The sequence below is a fragment of the Nothobranchius furzeri genome, chromosome 17 (assembly GCF_043380555.1).
Source record: "Nothobranchius furzeri strain GRZ-AD chromosome 17, NfurGRZ-RIMD1, whole genome shotgun sequence".
In the NCBI taxonomy this organism is placed as follows: Eukaryota; Metazoa; Chordata; class Actinopteri; order Cyprinodontiformes; family Nothobranchiidae; genus Nothobranchius; species Nothobranchius furzeri.
Window position 1 is genome coordinate 30206237 of NC_091757.1, and position 21680 is coordinate 30227916.

General features: G+C 43.8%; 1 protein-coding gene across 2 annotated transcripts in view; it reads right to left on the reverse strand.

Moving 5' to 3' along the window:
* kat6a (K(lysine) acetyltransferase 6A) overlaps positions 1 to 20197 on the reverse strand; it is a 43226-nt gene extending 23029 nt beyond the window's left edge. For both annotated transcript variants that reach the window (XM_015971955.3, XM_015971953.3), the window contains exon 1: positions 19270 to 20197. In XM_015971955.3, the coding sequence (XP_015827441.3) occupies positions 19270 to 19974 (705 nt within the window). In that variant the 5' untranslated portion in view covers positions 19975 to 20197. The remainder of the gene's footprint in view (positions 1 to 19269) is intronic.
* Positions 20198 to 21680: the final 1483 nt, after the last annotated feature.

The following is a 21680-nucleotide window of genomic DNA, read 5'->3' on the forward strand; positions in this document are numbered from 1 at the left end:
TCAGAAAATAAGTTTAAATGTTAAATAATAGTTAACATCACTTAAATGCAACAGCAAATTCTCTCATTGCTACTGAGCATGAGAGAACCACTTATGTGGTTATGATATAAGGCTGTTGCTGTAATTGGGAAGTGATCTGTGCTGGGCCAAACTAGGAAAATATTAAGATTTTCGGAGGGACAGAGAAAAACAATTGTCTACCTTTCAGAAGAGGAACTGGCAAAAAACTACATGGAAAATATGTGAAAACGTTTGTTTTTAACCCCAAATTGAACAAGTTTACCTAGATCTTATAGCCTGGCAAGCCAGACTAAATAAATGTATTATTTAGTCTGGCCATGCTCCATTGACGGCTCTCGGTTGTGGGGCGGGTTCTACTGTTGTCTTTCAAATGATCTCCGTATGCTACTGGACAATGAATGTGACATACTCTTGTTTCACTCTGTTGCATCATCCCACCCACCAGGCATATAGAGTGCCCTGATTGGCCCACAAAGCGGATAAAGCTCTGTGATTTGTTCACTAAGCAGATAGAGCACTATGATTGGCCCACCATTATGGACCAATCACAGCTCTTTATGTGTTTGGAAACCCCTCTAGAGAGCTGTGATTGGCTAGCCAGAGTCCTGGTAGGAGCTGCTGAGGTTCCAATGGAGCATGCCTAGACCAAACTTTGCAAAGCAAGAATTTGGTCTAGTTCACTAGGCTATAGATCTTAAAAAGCAGCTCAGATGATGAAACTGCAACTATGATTCTGATAACAAGCTAACAAATTAAACTAGCTCCTCTAAGATAACCGGCTAGCAGAGCTTCTGACTGACAGTTTATGTGCAGCAGCAAATCAACTATCCTGATTAACAAGGTTATAAAAGCTCATAAATGAAAAATCACTTTGATGTGTGGGGAACTTTTCCAGGCCCTCTTTAGCAGGGTGGGACTGGGAGGAGAGTGCTGTAGCCTTTTAGCTGGAAGCTAACCGGAGCCTGGGGCTAACGTCACCACCCGGTGGAACACTAGCGACATGAAGGTGGGTTGGTTCACCGGCATGTGTCGGAGTCAGCCCGGTAAAAATGATTAACGACACTGAGCTGACTCACGTTCACGTTTGAAAGCAGCGCTGACTCCAGAAACATCAGCACAAAGTGTGTTTGTTGCTCTGAGCCAGCAGACGAACAAGGGAACGGTGCCGCTAACTCAGTTTGGGTGTTGCTTTCCATCCTAAAGGTCTATGTAGGGGGCGGGCGTATTACATGAACGGACCCATCTGATTGGCCGCATATCAGAAGGGCTACATTTGATTGGTCAAATAATGCTTCCGCGTAAAAACAGAGCTGGTTTACAAAAAGTTGATGTATGACATGGAAGGAAATGTTTGAACCAAACATTTATCGCCGTTTTTGACGTGCTTTGCGATGGACCTATCGCACGTCCTGTCATCCCGATGACGATAATTTTTCAATATATTGTGCAGCCCAAGTAAAATCGATGAGAAACGCTGACAGCGAAGGCCTTTAGCGATCAGGAAACAGCTGGCAGTGAATGAGTTAATAGACTAAAGTAGATTTATACTATAATAGTAGCATTAAATATTAATAAAAATCAAATAATAATGAGGTCTGCATGAGAGGTTTCCACATAACTGTATATCAGAATAAAGCGCTAACCCAATACAAACGAAAAGAAGACGTGTTCAATCAAACATGCAGCATCTTCCATGTGTGCCTCAAAACCTCACACTTTCAAAGTCACTCTAGTAGCGGGAAGTGTGTGTGATTGTGCTGGGGGAAGGGGGGGTGCAAGGCAATTCAACCCATTTTCAAGGCTGAATATAAACTCAAGTAAAGTATTTTAATCAGAAAAAGGCCTAGACTGAAACCCGGCCTGTCCTCAGGACGTGGAAATCTGTGTGAGGGAACTTGAAAGAGCTGCAGCTCCATGGTGGAGGTGGTGGAAGACTGCTTACAATGTGCAGAACCGGTTTTCTTTCTCAGCTTTGTGGCAGAGCAGCAAAGAGAAAGCCACGGGTGGAAATAACTGGCATGACATCTGGACTGGTGCTTGCAAGCAGCCATATGGAGAAACCTCAAACAAAAGGAAAGACGCTTCTAGAATCTGATGACAATTTTGATCACAACCAACTCGTGTTTGTTCAGATTCTTAGACAATCAAAGTCTCATGTTGCAGGAAATGTTTGCCTCCCAACGAAAAGGAAACTAAACTAGTTAAGACTACAACCTACCTGGTAACTCCAGCACCCCGAAGCATGACTGAAACTTTGCTTTAAACAACCACATTAATGGATCTGGTATGTTTTAACTTCAGCGTCCACATTTGGCTCTTAGTGCCAAGGTTAGCTACCATACTCACTTTTAACACGATGACACAATACTACATAACACCTGTTTTAGAGGAATGCTATACTCGACAGAACAAAGTGTATCGATGTTAAAGGACACGCTTAAGCTTATGTAACACAAAACAGCAGCAAAAAAATAAAAGTACTTTTGAGACTTAAGTGTATGAAACATTCCCTAAGTGACGTGTATATTACTGCAATGTGTCAGACTCATTATTGAGACTGTAGCTTATGAAACCTACACAAACTTCTGTTTGACTCAGCTGGTTCCAGTTATAATCTGTATAAGAAACAAGACCAGCAGGAAATACTCTGTTAAACTGTAAAAGATGTTCGTATGTCTTCAACAGAAGACCATCCGACTGCTGACTATCAGATTTATTGCTGGGTGAGAAAATGATAAGTCTCGAAATAACCTTTCTTCGATAGACATAAAAGAACAGGTCGATATAAATCTTCCATTTAAAGAACATATGAACAGTCAATCACATTGTGTGATTGTCAGTGGTTGGAATAGAACTACGCAGAAGCAGACACACTAACAGCTAATGTTCGTGCAGCTGGAGCTTCTTGCACTGCAAGTTAAAGCTAAGTTATACTTCTCCGTCTGGGCCGGGCCGGAAACACGCAACACCATTATGCGTCGGTGCAAGAGCTCTCAGACGGGCTTGCAGGGGGTGACGGAGACATTCACCAATTTTTAACTGTCTGTCGAATAAGACAAAAAACCTGCAAGCTTGTGATTGGTCGGGATGCCGCTTCCTGTAAATTCATCAATAGCATCACCTTTGCCACCTCAAAAAATAAAAGATTTAGTGGCAGACACGAAACAGATTAAGGAACGCATCGCGGAAAAAGTCTGAAAATATGAATGCTTACTCATCTGTCAATAGAGTACAAACATATGTAGCAAGCTTTTTATTCGTGGACGGAAAAGACAAGAGGATTTCAAAGAGAAATGCATGGCGCCTACAGTGAAGCATGGTGGTGGCAGTGTCCTTATGTTGGGCTGCATGAGTGCTGCTGGTGTTGGGGAGCTGCATTTCATTGATGGTGTCATAACTCAACTATTCACTGCTTTATACTGAAGGAGAAGATGCTGCCATCACTCCGAGAAGTTGGTCGTCGTGCACTTTTCCAACATGAGAATGATCTAAAACACACATTTAAAGCTACTGCTGCATTTCTGAAGAACAGGGTGAAGGTGATTGAATGACCAAGTATGTCTCCTGAGCTGAACCCAATCCAAAACCTGTGAGGAATTCTGAAGCAGCAAGTTGAGCATCACTCTCCATCCAGTATCCAGGCTCTAAAAGAGGTCATTCCTGAAGAACGAAAAAAAGATAGATGTTGCAGTATGTCGCCAACTTGTTCATTCCATGCCTAGAAGACTTGGTGCTGTCCTTGAAAATCAGTGATCATACAAAACACTAGATGTAGTAGTTTTTGCTGCTGGGTGTATTCATTTTTGCTTGAACCAATTTTAGTAAACCTAAAGAATTTGTGATCCAAGTTGTATTACTCTCCTTAATTTCATGTTATGGAGTTAAAGTTTTTCTTTAACTATTGACAGCGCCATAGTCTCCCCCTCCCCTCACGTCAAGAGTCTGGGTGTCATTCTTGACAGCTCACTTTCTTTTCAAGCTCACATTAATAACTTAATTCGGTCAGCATACTTCCATCTACGTTCCATTAACCGTCTCCGTCCCTCACTGACCCCTCACACTGCCGCCATTCTCGTCCACAGCCTCGTCACCTCCCGTATCGACTATTGCAATTCACTTCTTTATGGTCTCCCCAACAAACTCCTTCATAAACTGCAAATGGTCCAGAATTCAGCAGCCCGTATTATCACCAGAACCCCTTCCTTTCACCACATCACCCCGGTTCTCCAGCAGCTTCACTGGCTCCCAGTTAAATTCAGGTCCATCTTCAAAATTCTCCTCCATACCTTCAAAGCTATCCACAACCTCTCTCCTCCATATATCTCAGACCTTATAAGTATTCACACCCCATCCCGTTCACTCAGATCATCTTCTTCCATCCATCTTGCGGTTCCTTCTGCCCGTCTCGCTACCATGGGGAGCAGAGCTTTCAGCCGCTCTGCTCCCCGTCTCTGGAACTCACTTCCCCCAGACATCAGGAACATCGACAGTTTTACCCTTTTCCAATCAAAACTCAAAACACACATGTGTAAATCTGCCTACAACCTCTGATTTTATTGAACTGTTTCTCTCTTTGTTTTTTCTTGTTTGGGTTTTATTATTGTTTTATTGTATTTTATTACGTGTTTTCTGTAAAGTGACCTTGGGTGTCCTGAAAGGCGCTTTGAAATCAAATGTATTATTATTATTATTGTTAAAGAAGTGTTCAATGAAACCCAACCTTGAGAAAATTCTGGAAATTGTTCATGAGCTACTGATTAAATTCATACTTTTAAAAGGGGGAGTGCTCATTAATGCTGAGCTCTGCAATTTAAAAGATGTTTATTTGTAGGAAAACTGACTTGGAATTTGCACTTTTTACCACAACATGCTGAAATGCTATCACTTCTTATGAAGGCAGCCAAACAGAGCAAGATTTTAGATTACTGTACAACTTAAGAACAGTTGTTACAGTTTGCACAAGCAAAGCTGTAACATTTGGAATACACAGTCTATTGAAAAACAGCACAGTTTGTTGACTTTCTAAGGTTTTCTGCAACAGTAGAGTGTAGCTGCAGTGAGCCAGGTACACAGGTTGTCCTGGCAGGGAGGAGACAGGGACAAGAGTGTGATTTATTGGGTTCATTTCCTTCTGACTCAGGCTGCTTTCAACACTCTGCTACCCCTTACCCACCCAAACGTAGCACAGAGAGAAACAAAAAGGAAAATAGCGAAGATGGTAGAGGGAAGTAAGAGGTAAACACTGAGGGGAAGGTTGTGTGAGGAGAGAGGCATCCTGGTGGAAAACATTCACACAACAGCTTCATTTTATTACAATAGAAATTGACTGTGGTGCCAATTAGAATGAAAAAACATAACTATCAATCTTTCATATAGAGAAAAACAACAGGCTGAACGGAACTGAGCTACGGTGCATCAACCAAAAAAAGTCACTGATGAGAAATGGAGACAGCAACATGAACAAAAATGAGAGAATTGTGAAAAAAGACAAAGCGGAGACAAAAATAACAATCCAGAGGGCAAAAGAGAAGGGGTGGAAAGCATAAAGAGAGAAAATCTGCAGCAATGGTCTTCTGAGCAGCTCGACTACAACCAACACCCCAATCATTCCTGATGCTTAACCCCTTCCCCGCTGAAGGAGGTCAACTGTGAGCACTTTCGTCGTGAGCCATGGAGTAAATACAAGCTGGGTGCCGGCGAGCGTCACCCTTCATGAACACATGCTACAGCAAGGCTTCAGTTACTGGCTGCCACTGTAAATTAATCCCCAGAAGACACTAAAAAAATGAAAAGCTAAGCTCCTTTTAGTGACAGAGATATTGGAACTGCAAAACACGATCTTCACAGTTCTCTCGGGAGCTGTTCTTTCTCTTCTTTTCATCCTTTCCTACCCCCTGACTGTGTCGGTTGCCAGGAGTGCTGCTACACCTTAGCGACACTCCAAAAATTTCTCACAGCGGCTGACTGACTTCAGTACCTGCCAACATTTCACTGGAGATGTGTACGTACGTGCACAGATCTATTTTAAGCCATCGGCTGAATGATTTGACACAGAAACATGTTTTTTTTACCCCAACATAAGAATTTCCAGGAGCATGTTTTTGTCGAAGGCAGAAAGAATTGCTTCATGGTGACTGTTAACTACCTTGATTGTGAGGAAGGCCTTCAAAGAACAAACCTGTCTTACTAGTAACAGGCTTCTCTATAAATACACACCCAAACAGCAACGACAGGTAAGGACAACCCAGTCCGACCTACCCGACACACCCACCTGGGTTTAATGGGTCACTTAGACACAGCATAGTCAAACAAAATCCTTAAGTCCCGCAAGACTGCAGCTCAGAATGAGATTTTATCTCCAAGTTTTCTGTTTTTAGGTTTAAATGAATATTTGAAGCCACACATTGCTTTATCTGAGACCTTGGGATGATGTTAGAGAAAACAGATTGCGGCCCAGTTTTCCTTTTACATGCTGACTTTCCAAGAAAGAGAACAGAAGAGTGAGATAGGAGGGGGAGAACAGTGGAAGACGGATGTAAGAAGTAGGATACATGGGGGGGGGGGGGGGGGGGGGGGGCTTGTCCTTCTCTCCCTCAAACTCAAGGATCTTATTAACATGGGAGGCCAATCTCAGTTTCCTCCTGCCACCACACTGTCCTTATGTCCCCCCGACCTTTACACAAACTCAATGATCCACGCTGCAGGGCATGCAAGAGGCAGAAACTGCACACTTATAGAAGCACCTGTTCATTATTAATGTTTGATCACCTGTAGACACACCTCATATCACAACAACTTCAACAGAGAACTCCATAAGCTGGACATGACAACAGCCAAGCTACATAACACGCCAAGACCAACTAATGCTAATCATGTGACGCCTGAATCCGTTTGGCGAAGACCATGTCCTGTGCCCCAGGCCTCTGTCTTCCATCCTTCTTGGTAAAGCATTATTTTATAATGATGGGGGCTAGCCAGGAAGCATAAATCTAAAATAACAGCATCAAACGGCGCTTTGCTGGCCAGGTTCCAGCTAACACTTCCACAGCTGCCTAACACATTGGCCCTGTTTGCAGGGCGGTGGGGTTAGCCATATGCAGCTGCTCTTCCCACATCAGAAGCCATTCACATCTCACTCACGGGGTAGAGATCTCACGTTAAAGCCTCCCCTCAGTGATCAAAACTCAGCTAGTGCTGCTTCTATGAACTCGTGGACTGCTTCATCACAAAGTCACGAAGAGAAGCCGCACAAAAACGATAAATCATGGTCGAAGATACAACACAGACATTTATGTCCTTGACAATAAAGGCCGACCCATAAGGGTTTTTAACGCCGATGCTGCTACTGATTTATAAAGAAATTTGTTGCCAATGGCCAATATCAAAAGCCGATATAAATATATAAACATATTCACACACATATATATACATATACAGGGATTCCCTTACATAGGCGTAGCCGTGGCGGGCCGCCACGGCTGAAATCCCACCGCCACGCCTACAAGAACCCAAGTTTTTTTTTTAGGCGCTGTTTCCCGAAGAAGCAGCGGGAACTACTATGTTGTCGCTTGTGATCACAACAGGTGGAGGAGCAGGCAGGGCAAGGTGAAGTTACAGCATACGTTACTGAGTTTAAAATTAGAAAGGTAGCAGTGGATATAATGCTTTCAATAGCATTAAGATAAACGAGTGTTGACGATCTTGACAGGGTTTCCTCCAGTGCTTATTAGGCCAGGTAGGGCTGCAACTAACGATTATTTTCATAACCGATTAATCTGTCGATTATTTTTTTCAATTAATCGATCAATCGGTTTGTTATTGTTTAGCTATTTAACCTATACAAGTGATGAATACATTTCAGTTAAGAAAAAGAAAAACATAAGAGAATTGTGCAGTTGACTGCAATCTATTTTATTGCACATGAACACAGTCAGCGGTGTAAAATGAGCTAAACAGTGCAAAATATCAGTCCAGAATAATTTTTGGGCATCAAAATATAAGAGCTAAATTCCATAAAAAATAATGTAGAATCTAGAATAGAGTTTATAAGTGGTATGCATTGCTGGGGGGTGAGTGTCTTGTTCCCCATGTAGTTGTCCATCGTTGCTTGTTTTTTTCTGCATAAGAAACACAAATAGACTGAAATAAGTACACATATAAAATAAAGCAGCACACACACTACAACACTAAATCAATATTACATTATTTGAATTAATTAACAATATACAGTGATCATTTATTTTGACAAAAATGTGTTGTGAGGCGTTTTACAGCGTTAGACAATAAAACAGCCTTTTAATAGTAAAAAAAAAGACTTTCTGAATTTCTCCTGTATTTAAAAATTGAAAGCGTACAACTATGCCAAGTTATATTCACCTGGACACAGCTCGTCTGTATATTTTTCTCCGCGGAGTTGTCCTTTTTTGAATGAGGAACATAGTTATGGGTTTGTGCCGTTTTTCTCCTAACGAGAACATTCTTATAAACAGACGTGCTAAATTTGGCAAGCGCATGATACACAACACGGAGGAGATTCACGATTGCATCTAGTCAATCATAAGTAGAACACCGTAGACTGACGCGGCAAAAAAACATGTTTAACATTAGGGTTGTCACGGTAACCGGTATAGCGGTAAACCCCGGTAAAAAAGTTGACAATAAAAATAACCGTCCAAGTTTTTAATAAACTAAATTATCTCGGTGGGTTTACCGTGGCCGCGGTTTCGGCGCGGTGACCCTTACCAGCCACCGTTGCTTCAGCTGAAGTTCCCGCGGCGCGCACACGCACTTTTTAGTTTGCAACGGCACCAAAACTTTGAAGCTGAAATAATGGCCGAAGGAGGAGACGGCAGCGCCCAGGGCATCCATCAGCCCTCAAAGAAGACTAAATCGGAAGTATGGGCATATTTTGGATTTCTGAAAAATGCTGAGGGACAGTTAATAGAAGACGGCTATCCCGTTTGCAGAACGTGCAGGAAACAAGTGTCTGCAAAAGGCAGCAGCACTTCGAATCTAATGGCACATCTGCGTGACCATCACCCACGTCTCTACAGACAGTGCAAGGTAAGTTAACATTAGCATTTTAGCTTAAATGCATGACGTGAGGACTTTTGGTTGACGGAGAATGCAACGAGTCACTATATACTGCAGCCGCAGCATCCTCTGCCAGCATTTAAACCGTGTCACGGACACCCTGTTGCTGGATGAAGCATCTTATTTGTTGATGATGAAGAGAAATATACAATTAGTTCCTTGTCATTGATTTGTTTACTTATTCAATGCCATTTATACTTGGACATTTGGATTTGATTACATAGTGTAGTAGTTATTTTAGTAATTTGTTTAAAGTGGCTATTTATTTAAAATACATATTTTTTTAAGGTTGACTTGTACAGTGCTCAAGTCAAGTGTGGACTGGAGTTTTAGATTTTCATTTTGATGATGAAGAAAACAAGTATATGAGAAAACAAGTGGTGTTTCTTTGATTTGTTTACATATTGTTTATGTTTTGAATGTTTGGATTTGTATAATTTAAACCTGCACTGACTACTGTAACATGTTCCAGAAAAAGAAGCTATTTGTTCCTTTACTTGTGAAAAGTTGCACTTTTGCTAAGGCTTTGTGTTATTTTAGGTTTAATAAACACTGTTAAACCTTCTCAAAACTATTTCAGTTTGTGTAGAACAGGACTTTCAATGCTTTCTGAACATATGCAACACCGTTAAAAAAATACCGCGATAATACCGAAAACCGTGATAATTTTGGTCACAATAACCGTGAGGTTAAATTTTCATACCGTGACAACCCTATTTAACATCCACTATAACGAACTCAGCTCCCAAATTTGATCTGCGTTAGCTTGTTTATTTTCTGTTACTTACCGGATTCACCGGACTTTCCTCTGCTGCATCAGCCCCCACATGTTTTCGTCTCAAATGTTCACTTAGGGACGTCGTGCTTCCGTCGTGCCATGGTTTTTGCATATTTTGCAGGTCACCTGTCTTTTCAAGGCATCTAGAGTGAAGTGATCCTATACTCGTGAGGTTTTTGTCCGGGGTTTCTCTTGTTTTGTCGCTTCTATTTTTCTTCCGTATTTCTTCTTGTTCCGCCATCTCTCACAGCAAGATGAGCGTCAGTAACGTGATACGTCATGAAAACCGAGGGCACTTATTGGCTCATTTCTTCTTCTACGGCTCCACTGGTAGATCAGTGGCTCATTACTGCCACACACTGGCGGCAAATTTAACAGATTGTAACCGATGTCAGATTGTGGTATAAAAATACTCGACTTTATGCGGTAAAATATGATTATTAAACAACTAATCGATGACTAAAAAAGTTGTTAACTATTTTAAAAATCGATTATAATCGATTAAATCGATTAGTTGCTTCAGCTCTAAGGCCAGGTTTTCCTCCCCCCACCAGGCTAAGCATCACTTATTCATGTAAAAAAAAATGTTTTCGTGTCTGACTTTAACCGCATCCAATACTGTATTACGGCGTGAGCGCAACAGCGACAACTTAAGATCGATGTGTGAGCAGCCTGAAAGGTCGGGTGTTTCATCTGAACCCTTAAAACCTCCAGCAGGCTATGCTGCACTATTGACGTGTTAGCGCGCGGCGCTAACAACTTAGCGACGTGACATGTCTCGGAGAAAGCGTAAAAACACGTTGGACGCTTCTTCTGAAGCGGGAAAATAACACTTCTTAAGCAGAGCAAGACGTTGCCTCGGCTCGTTCACCGGACTGAGCTCGAATAACCCAGCACAGCCACTGGGTCGTTAGAGCTGCCCCGTGACTGCCTGATGGAAAACCAGTGGGTTTCATCAGACTCGTAAAGTTTCTTGTTTTTGCTGGGGACCCCCTGTATTTTACCGCTCCCTCCTGCAGTCTTCCCATATTAAAATTTTAAATGATTCTTTAAATTCCGTGTATCAATAGAAAAAATCTCTGCCTCTGCCAGCTGCAGTAAACGTAGTTTCCAAATAATAAATAAGAGGTGCATTCATCTGTGGATCTCCTTTGATCCGCATAAGTGATATTCTCAGCACCAGAACAGTGCTCCACAGCAGCGAAACGCATCAGGCACAAATAAAAGACAGAAAACATTAAAGGGAATGAGCCGACATGAACGATCGCGTGCTAAATTAGTTTTTGAGGTGGCGACACCTGATTTGATAACATTACTGTGGCCGTGCTCAGGACGCAGATGTCTGGAGCGCGTCAACAATCAGAGCTTTGCATGCGCACGCTGGTTAAGGTTAGGATGGGGGTGAGGGGAAGGTTAAATTGCAAGAGGGTAAAGGTCACAATTTGGTTAAATGTCCGTTTTACGGCGGGTGTCAGTACCGACGCTCTAGCACAGCGCGTTGCCTCCCGACGCGCAGGAGCTTGTCACCTGCTGACAGCAGGCTGCTGTCTTTTCCGAGGACTGCATCTTGCTGGTCATTATCACCTGACAGCGACTAGTCGATGACAGGCATAAAAAGTCACTATAGAGCGGTGAAGTCGACTAGTGACTAGTTCATACAACCCCTGCTACTGCTCCCCAGAGTGTTCTGCAGCATAATCCAGGGGTGGACCGTTAAAGCGCCCGAGCGCCAATGGCGCTAAATTTTCTCGTCGGGCGGTAAATACTTGACGACTTACCGCCCGGGTGGCGCCCAAGCTTTATTTGTCATTTACACACCGGCTTTCACCTACGTCATGGCCCCGCCCTGTAGGAAGCCACTGTTTTCGTTTCGCGCGCGTGAACCTGCGCGCCTCTAGCCACGTACTGCACTTGTACGATTCGTGCACGTCCTGCACGATTCTAGTTATTGTCACGTGAACTATAAGTTCACTATTAAAGACGAAGTGGAACCACGCTAGAAACACACAAGCACGCAGGAAGATCGCGCCTCCGCAGGGATGGGATTTCTTGATGAAATCTCCGGCAAAACGCTTTAAAACTGGTGAGGAGAAGCGAGACAGTTCGAAACGGTATGAAGCAGAGAAGCGTGTGCGTAGGAGGAATGATTCTTGGAGGTTTAAAGAAGACGGGAGGCGCGGAGAATGGCCGTATTTTAGTTGAGTAGCGGCTCGCCTGGAACACAGACGAGAGCAGACGGAAGCAGCAGGGGGAGTGGCTGAAAGCCGGCGTTTAACGCCGGGGACACACCGGCCGCGGAAGCGCCCGAAGCGAATCGCTCACGAAGTCCGGCCGCTGCTCGCCGCTCCTCAGTTCAGATCAGACGCGCCCCATTCGAGGCGCGCCTCGGCTCAGCTGTAGTTTTTCTTTTAAACACTTGGTGTCCTCCATTTCCTCAGCTCTTTTCCTCTGTGTGTGTGTGTGTGTGTGTGTGTGTGTGTGTGTGTGTGTGTGTGTGTGTGTGTGTGTGTGTGTGTGTGTGTGTGTGAGAGACAGACTATGGTGTGAACCAGTTGTTTCTGCCAGTTGAATCTCTTGGATTTCCCTACATGTGTAGCTCGGGGGTGACGATGGATGAAGATATCGCGTTAGCATTCACACTTGTTCAATTTTCAGTTGTAATTCTGGTGCCTGTTAGCAGCTGAAACACATCCTCACGTGCTTGTGGATATCATGTATTGTATATGAAAACATGACTGTAATAATAAGTAAAGGTTAGCAGCTGTTCAGTGTGCTCATAGGAAACGTGACAAAAGAACACAAAACACATTTCTCCTTATGGCCTATATAGTTGTTATCATCAACATAACATGATTTACAGAACACATGTGACCAACTAACATTTCATGTTCTACCACCGGATGTTTGGATCAAAATGTGAACCAATCAGATCTTAGATCAGGTGAGAGCCAGGCGTTTCCCGTCATCCTCTAGGTTTTGCAGCCGGTAGAGAGCAACTGCAGTGCCTTGCTCCAAAATCTGCGGCCGCCTTGATCTCACGAGGTTATCGTTGCCTACGTATGCATGACGTCAGAGCAAGTCGGTGTCAAGTCGGACACAAATCTAACCGGCATGCACTGCTCGCCGATCACCGGTGATCTAATCTGCGCAGAACTGGCTCATCTCGAACACAGCCAATGGCTTGAATACAGCAAAGCGGCGTTGGTGATGTACTGCGTTGTATGCCATAAGTATGTGACGACAAAATCGAGTTTTGTTGAGGGAACAAACAAATTCAAACTTGAATACGTTATTATGTTTGTGAATGTGTACAAAATGAAGGTTTATTACATTTAAAACGATTCAGTTGTTATTTTGACTCGTTTTGGCGGCTGACCAGCGGGGCCGGTAGATTCTTGGCAGGGCCGGTAAATAATCAGAGTTACCGGCCCGGCTGGCCGGTTGGTTTTGAAGTTAATGTCCACCCCTGTAATCAGCACGTTCTATTTGAACTTGATATCAAATTTTCGCCTCCTCTTCATCTCCGCACCTGCCATGGTTAAAGTTACCCTCGCGGTCTATCACTGGCAAATCAAAAGTGAGACGGATGACACAACAAATGTGGTACTTGCTTGTTACCACATTCCACCGGGCCACAATAAAAAAACGGCCATTATTCACCTCTGCCGACACCGGCCAAAATGTGATACCCGGCCGTTAATTGAATACAGGCCAATATTAGAGGGTTTACGGCAAATTCCTCAAAAAAAATTATAAATTGTTACTGTAAGAGAAAAAAACACTACAGGCCTTCCATTTTGTATAACACTGCTTTTATTGTGTTGGTTGGTTAAGCTTGGTTTATGCTTGACGCATTCACTTTCTGCGTGGTGATGCGGCTCGCGGATGGAACGCGCTTCACAACTCGCAGCTTTTATGGTTTGTGCGGCTCGTCTCTGCGGTGAGCCAATAATCTCCCAGACTGAACGGGGCAGCATGGAGCTCTACGGCATGCACCCAACACTACACCATAGTAGAAGTAGAAATGACTGTTTACAACATGGCATTCCAGCATTTTTAACAGCGTTCTCGTCTTTTCCGACAGTGCGAGCTATTTCTCTCCAAGAATTATTAACAACATGTTGATCACGGTGATCTCTGAGAGCTGAATCATACAAATGTCTGTATTTACAAACCTCTGCCATACTAGTTCTTGCTGGTCCGCCATGTTTTTCCGCCTGGGCCTGTATTAGAGGATTTACGGTATTAGAGATTTTTTGGTTTTTATTAACTGTGCAATAGAAAAATAATCATTGGATTAATTCTCTAAATAGTCATTGGAATTGTCGACTATTCCATAAAATAATCGTCAGAATAATCGCTTTAAAAATAATCGTTTACCCCCAGCCCTAGGTTTCACTTCCTGTTCTGACTGAATGCTGCTGCAGCATGGAGGTGTAGTTCTCAGTCATCCTGGACATGATCATCCTGAGAGTTTTAGCACAAATCAGCTGGACGTTTCTGGATATGTTGGAGACATCTAGCCTCTCATCCCAGAGGCTTCTTCCAGACTTTGGTTGTGGTCAGAAACCAACACACTGATTGTGCTGCAAGTCTTTTTTTCTTTTTTTTCTCCAAAACATGCTTTTGTCTAAATGAAGGTGATGTTGTTGTTCATAGAATTAAAATTAATGTTGAAGTTAAGATTATTTCATCAAGTGGGACCTGTGGTCAGCTGGCTCATTTAAAACATGTCATGTCTTGAAAGAATCGGAATCGGGAGTCGATAGGAACCAGAATCAAAACGAGGAATCAGAATCGGAGTCGTTCAAAATCAAACGATGCCCAACCCTAGATATAAGCAGTCCGTTAAGGTTCATATTTTTGCAACCAATGGTTAAGAAAAAATTGCCATTTTTTTTCCATACTTACTGTTATTGGTTCTTGTTCTCAGATTGAGTAATATCACTTGATCAAACCTTTCATATATTCCACACCACGAAATAGGTAAAAGTATGTATGATTTGTGCTGATATATCAGATTGATATTGGTATTGGTCAATACTGAAGGCTGCAATATCGTTATCGTATTGGAAGTGAAAAAGTTGTATCGGGACATCACTACTGCCACGTGGGCTGTTATTACTAGAAGCTTGTTGTTTAACTCACAGATCAAAGAACAAAGACTAAACATAAATAAATATTCAACCACTGTGGCCAATTCGCCAGTCTCTCCAGGATGAGTCAGGTAAACCAGCAAATTTTTCTGCTTGTGTCATGTTTCCTCACAAAGTCGAACAAGATTCGGGTTTTGTACCAACACACATGAGGCCATATCTCTGGCAAAATGCAAACGGCAAGTGCTCATTATGGAAATGGAAAAATAACGTCAAGAGACTTAGAAGAAACAATTTCACAATGTCACACCATCATTTCCCGGCTTTCCTGTGGCACATCTCAAACCCTATGAAAGCTTTTGTCCAGCTAGCAAACACACAACATCTCTCCTGTTCCTGCATGAAGATGCAGGTTCCACTCAAAATAAATGCTGAATAATCAGTTTTGTGTGTTCATTGTTCTTTTTAACCGTGACGTGTTAAAGAAACAGCTGATCAAGCTCCACTGCAGCTACAAACAATAACAACCGTACATAAAAGATACCAGCATTATCCAAACCCGATAAGAAGGTCAGTGGGACATTTTTGGAGGGAGATCACGACAACATACAAAGCAGGACGCACGTGCAGCTATGGGGCACTTTTTTCACAAGTCCTCACCGTGACACCGCCCAACTGCACGAAGAACTCTGGTTCACCCCGCTCCAACTGTTGGGGAGAGGGCAAGCGCCGGGCAGGGAGACTGCTTTTACCTATTATGATTGGATGAACAACAACAACAACACACACACACACACACACCGAAATACCCACACAGACACAGACCAAAAAGCCCCATGTTAAGCCCATCCCACCTAATGGCCGTAGCTCCATGCTACTAACGGGTGCTCAGGGAGGCAATGAGGTTTGCCATCTATATATCCATGACCCCTGGTTGACTTCACTCCCCCATTTGCCTCCCCATCATGACCTGACAATGGCACTCTATTAGGGGGAGAGGTGGGAGACAGAGAGCCAGAAATAGTGTCTGGGATCCCTTTTGAGCAGAGCGCCCTGATGCAACCATCAGCCCGCTGAGTACACAAATCTCCCTGCAAATGGGGTTAAAGCTGGTGCTTAGCCATTTGTTTTGATTCTTCTCATCCGCATCCCTCTGCCTTAATCTACCCCCTTTCCTTGGGAAATCATAACTGTTGGCAATCATGTGGGGCACTGATGCACCAGGAGTGACCCAGCTAGCAGAGAGAAGTGATTATGCAACAGCAACTTCAGCCTTTCCTGCAGTTTTATCTCTTTGACACATATGCCCCCACCGCACCAACAAAAACCAGCATACACTAAAGGCAGCAATTCACAAAGCACGCTGGACTGAGCTGCTATAAGTTCTTCTGGACAGACATATCAATAATGCACCACCATAGAAGGGGTCTGATTTTTAGACAAATAATTATTTTTATGTGTCATCAGGGTGAAACTTTGCTTGCCTAGGATTTACCTTGTTATACAATAACAAGGAAAACTCAGAATGGTCCCTCTACTTCCATATGCCTTGAGGTCACTGCAGCAGGCCAATCAGTAGCTGAGTCACGGAACAGGAAGCGGACCTCTGTTGTGCCTTTAAAGGTAGATCATCTGCAGCCAAGCAGGTCACTGTGTTAGGCAGTACCCACGTGACTCCCAGCTTGCTGTCTAGGCTAATCCTACTCTGTGTTTACATGTATAAGTATCTTTACCACGAGGTCCTTTGGCCCACACCCCCTAATGAACCCAGACAAAGCTCAGCGCTAGTCAAAACAGTTTTAGCCTGCTGGGCTGCATTTGTAAAGCCTGATTTATATTTCTCCGTGAGCTTTGCAAGAAAGAGACGCACACGCATTGACAGAGACATTTTGCCTTCAGACTTGTCCGTCACCTGGGGAGTGTTGCAAAGCAATTCCCCGCCAGGACAACAGAGGGCGTAGCACTTTTCTGTGGTATTATGTCACCATTGCACTCATGTATCTGGTCCAAGATTGTGTATTTACTATTGTGTAGATCATGTGTTTATGTATTTCTGAGACTTTATTACAAGGATGAATTTGTCCTACATTCTCCTCCACCTCTTCATGTGATCGGCACCTCTAAACCCACGTTTCCCATCATTTCCGTCCCCAAATAAAACTGGCTGAGTATCTTCGTACTACTTCCGCCACGGATGACTAAACCTTCATATTTTCTGATTTTTTCTGCTGCTAAATATCTTTTTATTTTTGAGGGGGCAATGGCCGTTGACAAATTTAAAGGAAGAGGCGTCCTGACCAATCACAAGCGTGCGGTCTCTGTCACTTTCGATGGAAATTCAGACATGTCTCTGCCCTTGCGCCGATGCGTAATGGTGTTGCGTGTGACCGTACCCACGCAGACGGAGAAGTATAAATCAGTCTCAACAGTAGTGAGTGTGTAAGACTGCTCAAATGTATGGTAGTAGTGTAGAGCTTTTTAGATAATCTGGTTGAAGGAATGTACATTTTAAATGTCTGCAAGAATGAGAAGGGAATTTGGGGCATGTTGTGAGCATTATAAAATATTTATGAGTGAGGCTAGCAGGTAGAGCTGATGCCCAGGTTAGTCTCAGTGTGCAATAGGAAGGGCTAAAGTGTGCATGTTAGAGTGCATTTCTGTTTATTAACCTTACAACAGGAGGTTAGCAGACGGCTGCTCTCTCTGATCAGGTTACAGAGGTGGGTGTGTTCCCTCTCCTCTGTCGCCTGCTTGTCTGCCTCCCCCTCTTGTTCTGTCTCCCCTTTCCTCTTGTGCTACTTCTCTGCCTCTCTCACTCTTTCTGGTTTTAGAGGCTTGAAGCTTGCATCATCCAGGCCTCGCCCTCTGGCTCTGCCACAGACCATCTCTTTCTTGTCTATACTACATCCATTCTCTAGCATTCCTTGCTTCTTTCTTCACTACATCTGGCAGCTACTGACAAGGAGCTATCCTGCAGCTGGTCCACACTCCCAGCAGGAGGCTGGGAGCCATATGACTTTCTCCTCTGACCTCCTTCTGCTCCTCCCATGCTTCTGAAAAATGCCCCACCAGCCATCCACCCTGCACCAGGCTAGTACCGAGGATGCATTCAGAACCACTCAAACCATTCTAAAAAATAGCAGCGGCACAGTGAGGGTGGTTCCGTGTTTCTTACAACCAGGCATCCCTCTGCACTTTAACACAAACACTAGAGCCAAAAATAAGGTACAGTTTGTAAAAAAAAAAAATAATAATGACATGTGCCTAAAGTAAAACCTAAATGTATCCTAAAAAGCCATCAACTGTCCCTGGAAACTCACCATAGGGAAACTTTCTACTCGTTTCACAGTCAGTGTTACTACCCTCCAGTTAATCACAAGCTCACAGGACCTAGATTAAGGCCTAGTCCACACGTAGCCGGGTTTTTTAAAAACGAATATCCGCCCCTCCAGAAACTTGCATCCACACCACCTCGTTTTTAAAAACAAACTCTGTCCACACGTACCCGGATAAATACGTTGTTAAGGACATGCCAGACCTGTAGGCGGCAGTACTTCCCCCGTTCTTAACCTCGTCCTTCGTCTGTGGTCTTCTGCAAGGAGCAGTAATTCCGTTTGCAAAAACAAACAAGCAAAAAGCGCTCGGACAATTGATAAAGCGAGCGCGGCTCTGAGGGCATCCATGCTGTCGGCTAGTGTAAACACAGGTTGCAAACGTGATGTCAGCTTGTTTTTATCGCGGAAAGTGACGCTGCGGACCTTAAAACTCCGGTTTTGTCTGTCCTCACGCAGACACCCAAAACGGAGAAAGCGCAGATCTTCGTTTTTGTGTGAAAAAACTCCGTTTTCATGTGGATGACAGGCCAAAACGTAGAAAAATATCTACGTTTTGGCAGATCCCCGGCTACGTGTGGACAGGGCCTAACTCTGAAGAAATGCAGTGCCAGTGTCTTATGCATTGTGTGACGTGAACTACAAAAACACTTTACTCCCATAAACCAAGCTAACACGCACACTATTGATGCAAAAGAAGAGCATGCTTTTGCCACTGTTTAAGATATTTCTATTTTGGTCTGAAGAATGTGATGTCACAGAGAGAGCTAATTTCAACCCCTTGTATGTTCTAACAGCTTATTAACAAACGCAGCTGAATGATCACCAACACTCCACATATAACAAACCCACATACACACACCCTTAGAGTGAACAAGTGTCTATCTTTAGTGCATTTTAGATTTAAATGAAACTGACCATGTTTACTGTCAAATTTACATGGACTTACCTTGTCTTTCTCATGTGGCAGCAATCGGACAGGAGGCAATGATTCCAGAGAAACCGTCCCGGTCCCGTCACCCTGGTAGCTGCTGCGGCTGATTAGCTGAAATAGTGGACCCTGTTTGACTACACGTCCGTGGGCCACAGCCCTCTTCAGGGCTACCCTCAGCTGCTGGTGGAAGATGCCAGGTCCCATTGAACCACTGCTCGACAGGTAAGCAGCCACATCAGCCTGGCATTTAAGAAAGCGCTCGATGTTCCTTAAGCTGGAACCGCCAGGCTCATGAAGCCCCTCCAATGCCCGTTTGATCAGCTTGTACCAATCAAGTCCTGGTTTCTTTCCTGAATGAGTGTGAGATGTACCTCCGCCACTGCTGTTGCTGCTGCCACCTCCAACACTTCCTCCTCCTGTCGCTGCTGCGCCTCCACCTCCTCCTCCAGAGCTGGCACCACTTTTGGGCTTTGGCACAGCCAGGCGCCCAGGGTTATCTGGGTCTTTGTAGGAATTGAGGCCCTTATTGGTGACTTTAAGGATTGTACCATCCTTGACACTTAGCTCCAACTGCTCTAGAACAGTTTTGCGGTCCAGCCCATGGGTCATGGAAACCGCATTGGAAATACGCTCCTCTGATGGTCGCTGCTTTTGCTTCTTGATTTTCTTGATGGCCTCTAGGATCCATTGCGTGTACACTGGGTTTGCCAGTTTCACCATAGCTGCGCTCTGGGTGGGTGCAGCTGCCCAGAGGCTCTGCTGCAAGGACCGCACACAAGAAAAAGAGGAAACTGTAAGCCAAGACAACACCTGGCCTGCGCCGTAGCGCCGCCTCGCCTCCTCCTTTACTCCCTCTACTTGCTTACTATCCCTTGTCCTGGGGCCGAACAGAGAGTCTCGCTGAAGCGGAGTATGAGCAGCACGGTAAAGAGCAGCTGATCATAGCACAGTCCCCTTGAGCCAACCCTCTACTGAGCAAAATTTGATTCACCCTCCACCCACTTCCAGTCAGGTAAAGGTAGGGGGGCTGGGGGAGTGGAGGAACCAGCAGGTCTTTAAAAAAGTTAAACTTCCACTGCAAACAGGATGTAGTAATGATCTTGAAGATAAAAGATCCTTTCAAAAAAAAAAAGGGTGCTTCTGATTGTGAGTGTAGCAAAAGAATCCCTCAGATTCACATTTAGTGAATGGTAGTGAGTTTCCTTCCACAGGTTATGCAGTCAGTTTTTACAGTGAGGTGGTGGATAGTCAATGTTTCCAGAACACGAAAATTGTGTTTCAATGATAAAAGTGAAGGAAAGACAGTAAACATCCCAATGCCCACGTTTTCTCTTTTGTCTCCACTTGATTTCTGTCACTTCTTATTTTCCCTCCAGCGACGACGTTGGATTCGTAGCTTTGGGGTGGAACAGTCTTCTCACCCCAGGGAGCAGCGAGGGCTGATCACCTTCATGCCTGCTGCACCTCAGCTGCAGATGAAAACTGTACAAATAAATAAAAACAAGAGATGGAGAATGTGGGTTTTAGAATGCAACAAAACATGTTGAATGCTCAAAACATAGAGTATTTATTCAGAAGACAGCAACAATTAAAGTAGAGCAGCGATAAAAACACTAAAGATGCAGCTTTAAAAGTCCTTTGCTTAACCAGGAAAAGCCCAAACACAGACATAAACAAAACTATTCTTCTTTGACACAACATAGATAAGGTTACTGTGCACCAATCTCAACACATTTTAAATACCGAAACAGTCCACTGACACTTGCTAAAGTCTTTGTAAACGGCTATACAGGTCTGTCACAGAAAGTGGTGAAAACCAGTCAGTAGCACAGTGATAAACACAAATAAATCTCACAGAAACATTAGAAAACGCACGTAGTGATATGCAAATGTCAATGTGCTACAATAAACGGATACATAACCATTAAAGCTGCACAATTAATGTTGACAACCTGGACAGCTGGGCTGCTAAACGTAAACAAGATGTGGTCCAAGCCCAGTGTTAGCAAACATTGGCTTGGTGGCTACATAAAGATTTACAGAAAAAAACATTTGATACAACTCTATACTATCTCAGACCATGCTGTTTACTTTTGTTTAAATAGTGGTACACAAACAGGTAGATAACAACCAAAATCCCCGCTAACTGCTGTTGTTTAGAAAGCTAACGATGTAGCAAAACGAGCTAACGTTACGGCACTGCTGTAACGTTACTCAAAACATAAACAGCTTGTAACGAGAGGTTAGCCAGCCCAAAGGCAACAATTTCCTCTTGGGACTGCGTTTCCGACTAAACAAATAATAACATCACAGAAAATATAGCTCGGTGTGTCATTCGGGTTCTGACGCGAGATCGCGGCCTTGGATGAGGCACAATGCAGCTTGCGGACGGCCATCTCGGCTAGCGGGCAAGTGCAACACTGAAG